Source organism: Anneissia japonica, unplaced genomic scaffold (assembly GCF_011630105.1).
Source record: "Anneissia japonica isolate Jap-2015-1 unplaced genomic scaffold, ASM1163010v1 scaffold287858_len863314_cov180, whole genome shotgun sequence".
NCBI lineage: Eukaryota > Metazoa > Echinodermata > Crinoidea > Comatulida > Comatulidae > Anneissia > Anneissia japonica.
In genome coordinates, this window is record NW_022693771.1 from 626,670 (window position 1) to 634,232 (window position 7,563).

Consider the following 7,563-nt stretch of genomic DNA (forward strand, 5'->3'; position numbering starts at 1 on the left):
ATCTGACCATGTCACAAGTGCTATAAATCCTTGACCATGAAAATGTATTTTTAGACATAATTCTTATTGGAAGTTGTTTAAAAGCCGATATATTGATAAATATAGGTTTTGCGTGGCAGCCATTTTGAAATTTAAGATGGCTGCCAGAATGACCTCGAATGAAATATTGTAGTTCATAGTAAAAAGTTTGAATTCTGAGAGCAGCTATGCTACACGATGTATTTATTAAGTCCTTTATTCGAACACTGTATTTACCTTTCTTTGATGATTTATATATGATTTAACAGTGTTAACGGCTACCTTGATTTATGTTATATATATATATATATACACTGTATATATATATATATATATATAGATAGATATATATGATGATTTGTATATAATTTAACAGTGTTAACGTCTACCTTGATATATATATATGATGAATATTTATCATTATATTATGAAAGTTATAAATTATGTACTGTATATCCAATGTGTCTATTGTTTATTATTAAGTATAGCGTTCTATTTTTGCGATTAAATTTACCCCCTAGATAGCATTTATTAGAACTTCCATTATATCCTGTTAGCTTATGATAATAAACAGAACAAAATTAAATCGATATCATAACGCATTAAAGACGATAATAATAGAATATGCCTTTATGAAAGAACTATTAAACGAAGTTCGGTCGAATCATTAAGGTCACTGATTATATTATTCATAACTTTGGCCTACAGGCATAAGCACCATTTTTCAACTTGCCCTCAATGCATGTCACTAAATGATGATGGATCGTTCTGCTAAGCCATGGCTAAGCCCCAACCCTTAGAGAGAGCGTTGCTAAGGTATCAGCGTATCGTACGTATAAACCACGTGCGCGTATTTGAGACAAAATGTATGTTGGGGGATCATTGTGTATTTCTGGAACTGCTTTAATTCGTCAGCTGGAAGAAACCATTCGTTCATGAAAACTACACGTAGGCCTCCACACTAGGTCTATATCCTAATAATATACAAACATTCTTATGTACGATCCTCCTTTACACTACGAAAAAACATAAGCAGTAATATCTTCTTTATCTAACAAAAAACTAATTTTTCTTGCACGGTATAGTAGGCATAGGCACATACAGTTACATTTAATTAAAGGCTTTAATTTAATTCCTTAAAGGTGAGTTTCACAGTTAGAATTAATTGATGTAGTACGATTAACTACGAACTTATTGGTAAGATGATCCCAATTTCTGCGAGCTTGGTAATTAAGAACCAGCGTTATAAACTTAGTTCACAAACAAAAGTTACCTATTACTCAAATTCAAACATATGAAATTACAAACTAGTACAAAACATTATAGCAAAATCTTTGTCCCCAATTAATATTCAAGGCATAATTTTCTATCCGTTTTCTCAGCGGCAATTGTATATGAAATTCAAGATGCTCGGCCGACTCACTATTCTACTTCATAGAATGTGTAGACTCCATTTTCAAGAACTACAGTAAGTACACATTACAATTAAATTACAACAGAAGAATTTGGAACGTTGGCGTTAAATGTCACAACTTACCGACTTGGCGCCGACTAAATTTTGAAGTGCACACAGGTTTTCTTACCCTATGTTCATCAAGACATGAGAAAACTTAAGTTTGCATAACCTCTCACGATGATACATTGCAATTTCGAAAACCTTAATTTGTATAGGCATGTGTATTTTGTTAACAGTAAGAACAATCAATTGAAAGAACATATTATAGTTATGATGAAAAGACCAATTGAAAATTAATGTGTTGTTGATGAATGTAGAGACGACGAAGAAGATTCGAATGCAATGACATTTGCTCAAATTGCATTCCACGGCAAGCGTGACCCCAGTGTTGACCTCATGTTTGATGTGAGTAAATTCAAAGCTAACAAAGAGGTAAGCAAGTTACTTAAATTAAATTGTATACCACTTAGAAATAGATGTTTATTTGAAATAGAAATTAAATTGGTGATGTACGGTCTGAAGTTCACAATGCGTTAATGATGATCGTTGATATTGGTAATCCATAATTCGAGTTGATATTGTATGATGTTTTTGGGAAATATTGAAGCGTAAAATTGTATATTTTGTTTTCCTTTTGAAGTACCGAATATCATCTGATGCTAAAACAGTAATGAAGACACATCCAAATGAACGCACTGAGGAGGACATACATGTTGTAAGCACTTATTTACAACTTTTAAGTTAAGGTTTTATAATATCATGTGTATTTTCAGTTTAAATGTTTACTTTTAATGTACAAAAATGGTGTGTTCAATCGTTTACGTTGGATAGGCCTAAAATGCTTTCATATTGTCTATCAGCTATATTATAGTAATCACCATGCATACTTAACTGTTAATTGAGTTTATATCTACATTTTATATTCGATTCATTATATTTTTTAGATCCAGCGCACCCTTCTAGACCTCAAGTCATTTGCTGAGTATCCAGTGAAGATGCAGCTGAAAGTAGCGAAAGTGGGCTGGTTCCAAACTTTTAATCCAAAGCGCGTCATCATCCGGGAAGGTCATCCACCCCAGTCGTTCTACTTCCTACTTTCAGGATCAGGTCAGGGGTTAACGCGAATTATAATTAGTATTATCATCACAATCATCATCATGGTCAACCTTCGAAGATTTGTCTACTTATTTTTTACTATTTATTTATCTTAAACATATGTATCACTTTGTTACGCAATATATTGATTAATATCATATTTATTAACATCATTATTATGACCCGATGAATTCAAATAGGTCCACACGGGTATATATTTTAAGATTATACTCCCCACACCATGTAGGAATATGTTTGTTTCTTTTAATTTTCATAAATGATATTTTTATCGTGTATAGTTTTGATAACTTCAAGTAATGCTTCGTCCACGACCAATTCAAAGTCAATTTCTGTACTGAAGAGAGGAAGCAGCTTTGGAGTAAGTACCGGTGCCTTAACATTTTGAACAATGATAAAGTACTGAAAATATAGATAACACGTTCTCAATAGTCCAAGTATAAAATGCTGCCAGTAACATGGAAAAACAACTGAATTTACTTTTGTCTTTATTTTGAAGGATCTAGCTATTCTCCAGAATACTAAACGCTCATTTACAGCAACAGCGAGCGAGAAAGTTGAACTTTTCTGCATTTCAAAAAAGGTATGTTAAAGTTAGGCTCCGGAGGTAAACAATTTTGTGATATGTTGTTGAACTGATATTTCTAAGACAGAAAAATGTTGTTTGAAGAAAAACTGGGAACGGTGAATGAGATACAGATTTTTGAATATTTAAAAATCTGTAACTCATTCACCGTTTAGTATTTATTCGTCAAACAACTTTTTTCTGTCTTAGAAAAATCAATTCTACAACGTATCAAAAAATGCTTTTCCTTCTGAGTCCGACTTTAAACAAACAGTTATATTTAATATAAGTATATCTACAATCTACCGGTAGCAGTGTTTTATGTAGATATCATCATGAACTTCAAACGTCTTAGACAATACAAGTCTAGTAAAATAGAACGATTCCTAAAAGTTACCGTAGTATATTAATACGCTGCTATAAGTACAATATGTTTTGAATTTAATTTCTAATAAACCTATTCAAAATATACCATTCGTAACGTATGTGAATTTTCTTTCTCTGTAGGACTTTATCAGAATTTTTATGGCAGGCGGAGAAAAGAAACTCCAAGATCCTGAACTAGGCGAATTCATCAGGTACCGGTACCGTATTTTACAATTAGTCAATTTGAATTCCTAGTGGATTTATGTTTTTCCTCCTTCGGGGTTTTTCTTTTAAAGTTATTTTACCATCATGATTGAAAACAAAATAAATCATCTCATATTACTTTTCAAATGTTAATATTGTTTTCTTTTGGATTTCTCCGACAGAAATTTGGAAATCTTGAAAAACTGGCCAATTCAGTTATTGGAGGAACATCCTGAAAAGTGCATGTTCAATTATTTCAAGTGAGTTTCCTTCTTATTCACTCCTACCTACCTTGATCTACCATGATACCGAGACTTCTGAGGCCGAAGCTTATTTGTCCCTCTGGGTATAACCTCCTTCAATACGTTCATATGGGGAAAACTTCAGCGGATGACGGCACCAACACTTTTCCAAACGTGTTTTGAACGTGGTATAGGCCCTAATAACTTTTAATTTATGGTCTCTTAGTTTTTGATTCTTTAACAAGCTGAAAAAAAGTATTACTTGAAATTCTATCGATCCCTTTAAATATTTTATACACCTGAATCAATGCAGATCTTTGCCTTCTAAATTCCAGAGTGGGTTAATTTAACATTTTTAGCCTTTGTTCATAAGGAAAGGGTCTAATCTCTGACACAATTCTGGTAGCACGTTGTTGATTTTTTTCCAATTTATCCGATTCTTTAAAATATAAATACTGCCAAACAGGATTGCAGTATTCCAAACTTGGCCCAACAATACATTTGTATAGATAAACAAGAGACCGCCCATCCAAAAATTTAAAAGACCTCTTTATCATTCCAAGTTTTCTATTTGCCTTTAAGGCAACTTGAGAAACATGAGAATCAAAGATGAGTTTATTATCAATTAGAATCCCCAGGTCTACAATTTTAGTCACTGACTGTAGAATCTTCTATTCATTAGTATACCCCATCGTAAACAAAGTTTCCAAGTTCTTTTTGCCAAAATGCATAACACTACATTTATCCAGATTAAAAGGTAGTTGCCACTTAACCGACCAATTATAAAGCTCATCAATATCATTTTTTGTAAAATACCGGCCTCTTCCTTATTATTTACTTTCCTATAAATTTTCGTATCATCTGCAAAAATTTTTATATCTTATTTAATTCCATCTGGAAGATCAATTATAAAAATATTAAAAAGTAACGGACCTAGGACGCTGCCTTGGGGAATACCATTAGTAACCAACTGGCTATCTGATTTAGTTCCATTAACGACTACTATTTGTGATCTACATTAAAGAAAAGCCTCAGTCCACTTTAAAAGGTTTCCACCAATACCATAAGCTATTAGTTTATTTAACAATCTAGCATGCGGAACACTATCAAACGCTTTCTTAAAATCTAAGAATACGCAATCAAAACAAGAACCCTCATCTAACCATGTGGTCCACTGATTCAAAACTTCTAGCATTGCCGTATTACACGAACGCCCGGCCCTAAAACCATGCTGATGCTCAGAAAACAGATCATTCTGTTCCATACACTCCATTAGAGAATTCCTAACAAACGTTTCCATAGTTTTACATACTATCGATGTCAGACTCACAGGTCTGTAGTTTAGAGGAACCAATCTATCTCCTTTCTTGAAAATAGGTACTACATCTGCTAGACTCCATGATGGAGGGACCATTCCGTCACGTAACAATTTATAAAACATACATTTAAAAATATTACTTAATTGTCCACTCATTTCCTTTAGTACTCGTGAATGAATGTTATCCGGACCCGAACTTTTACAGATATCCATCTTGTTCAGATACATCTCAATTTCCTCTTTAATAAATTCAATAGCATTTAACCCTGAAGAAACACTTCGAGGAACCAATTTTGGAATAAAAGACTTGTCCTCAACTGTAAAAACCGATGCAAAAGATTTATTGAATAAATTTGCTTTTTTGACATCATCTGTAATTATATGCCCGTCACCGTCTATTAAAGGACCAATACCAGATTTAAATTTAGTTCTACTACGAACATATTTCCATTTTTTTGTGTTGGTTCTCACGTCCTTAGCCAAATTTGTCTCAAATGTCAATTTTTCTTGCTTTATTGCAGTTGTTGTTCTATTTCTCTGCTTAACATACTCCTTCCACGACTGTTCATTTTTTAATTTCTGATACCTATTCCACTTATTATGTTTTATATTGATTTGTTCCTTAACCTCAGCATTTATCCACTCTTTCCGTTCGTGTATTATCTTGTAAACTTCCAAACAATTCAATTCAGCAAATCGTTCTCCAGTCTGTGTATTTTTGTTCTTTTTGATTTAATTTCAGACGGGGAACTCTACTTATTGAGAATAGTAACACAAGTGATAAGATTTTCATTGTTAAATCTGTAAGTGTTGAGTATCATCCTGTATTACTTTTTGATAGATATTTGATGTAAGAAAACATTAAAAGTGGTTTATATCATACATTTTACAAACAGAAAATTATATTCAAATTTAAATCTTAGAGTGCCATTTCCGGCCATAATTATAATTTTTTTTGTTGCCTCAGCCCCAACCTGGTGGGGCTAAAGCGGGTGGACACTCTATCTGTGCAAACCCCCCCTTGGGCCCTCTATTTTGATTTCCTGACCCGCTACTGTTGAAGTACCATTTCCGGCTTCTAGAAGGCTAATATTTTCATCGGGGAATACCATATCAAGGATACCCTCACATGATGAATATGCCTAATTCTCGACTTCGACTTTGTTTGGAAAATACAACAATTATGGAGTCATATTACAGTAGCTTGATTCCTATAAAAAAACTAATACAATTCACCAAACTTCGTCAATCCGTAGCTTCTAGGGGGATAATTCCCCTGGACCCCTACAGGGGCCCTTGGCGGCCTCTGTCCCCCAGCCTAGATACTCGCTTCGTTTGCCTACTGGATTTAAAATGTTATATGCTTTTAATTGCTGAAATAAAGATTTGGAATTAGAATTATCTTATGAAATGGCTCCCCACACCAACTTTCAAAAACCTTTCGCCGCTGTTGTCATCTGCACTTAATTTATATTATGTAATAATTAATAACAATAATAGGCTTAGTATTCTTTAACCGATCTTCGTTTGTTCGTTCATGTGTTTGTGTAATGAAAAAAAAAACAGAAGAGAGTTCATGGCAATAAAAATTACGAATGTTAATGCTAAATAGACGTATAATTGTTATGTTACCTAGTGGGAGAGACGCTTAAGACTAGCAGGGCCACCACATACCAGTTTAGTTACATAAGGAACCGAACCTCAAAATAAATTACCTGCTTAATATTCAACTGCCCTGAAGAAATCCATACAACATTTCTAATAATGATTATGTTTTTGATGTTCCTTTTTCCAAAGGGAAGTTGTACAGTACTGAAGAAACTAAGATGTACAACACCCGCAACAACCGTGAAGGAAAGTGGTCGAGACGACGGTAGGCCTTTATTGTTGTGACAAAATCCGAGATGGCGCCAGCGGGTGGGAGGGAGGCTGGGGGGGGGGGCCAAGGGAGAAAATTCGTCGGGGAGAAAAAAAGACATGTAGAGGTATTTTCGTACATATTAATAGACTCCAAAATCGATTAAATAATCCTTTGGAACCCCTAAATTGTCATATTTTTCGAGGCTTCATCCCTCGAATAGATTTTGAGAGACACCCGGCCATGCCCACTTTTTTTCGTCGGGGACACCCCACCCCCTCGGACCCCCGTCGGGAAAATCCTGGCGCCACCACTGGACAGTTTGGAAAGCAAATGGGAAAAACCCATAAAACAGCAAACGGCCATATAATGCAAAACAATTTAAAGTTAAAATTAAAACGAATATATATATATATATATATA

General features: G+C 34.0%; 1 protein-coding gene across 1 annotated transcript in view; it reads left to right on the plus strand.

The window, feature by feature from the left end:
• LOC117100910 overlaps nucleotides 1–7,563 on the plus strand; it is a 13,276-nt gene that overhangs the window by 2,381 nt on the left and 3,332 nt on the right. Inside the window, exons 3-12 of the mRNA XM_033240753.1 lie at nucleotides 1,401–1,486; nucleotides 1,792–1,906; nucleotides 2,115–2,189; nucleotides 2,419–2,581; nucleotides 2,869–2,948; nucleotides 3,087–3,170; nucleotides 3,660–3,730; nucleotides 3,905–3,982; nucleotides 6,025–6,085; nucleotides 7,080–7,155. Of these exons, the coding sequence (XP_033096644.1) occupies nucleotides 1,401–1,486; nucleotides 1,792–1,906; nucleotides 2,115–2,189; nucleotides 2,419–2,581; nucleotides 2,869–2,948; nucleotides 3,087–3,170; nucleotides 3,660–3,730; nucleotides 3,905–3,982; nucleotides 6,025–6,085; nucleotides 7,080–7,155 (889 nt within the window). The remainder of the gene's footprint in view (nucleotides 1–1,400; nucleotides 1,487–1,791; nucleotides 1,907–2,114; nucleotides 2,190–2,418; nucleotides 2,582–2,868; nucleotides 2,949–3,086; nucleotides 3,171–3,659; nucleotides 3,731–3,904; nucleotides 3,983–6,024; nucleotides 6,086–7,079; nucleotides 7,156–7,563) is intronic.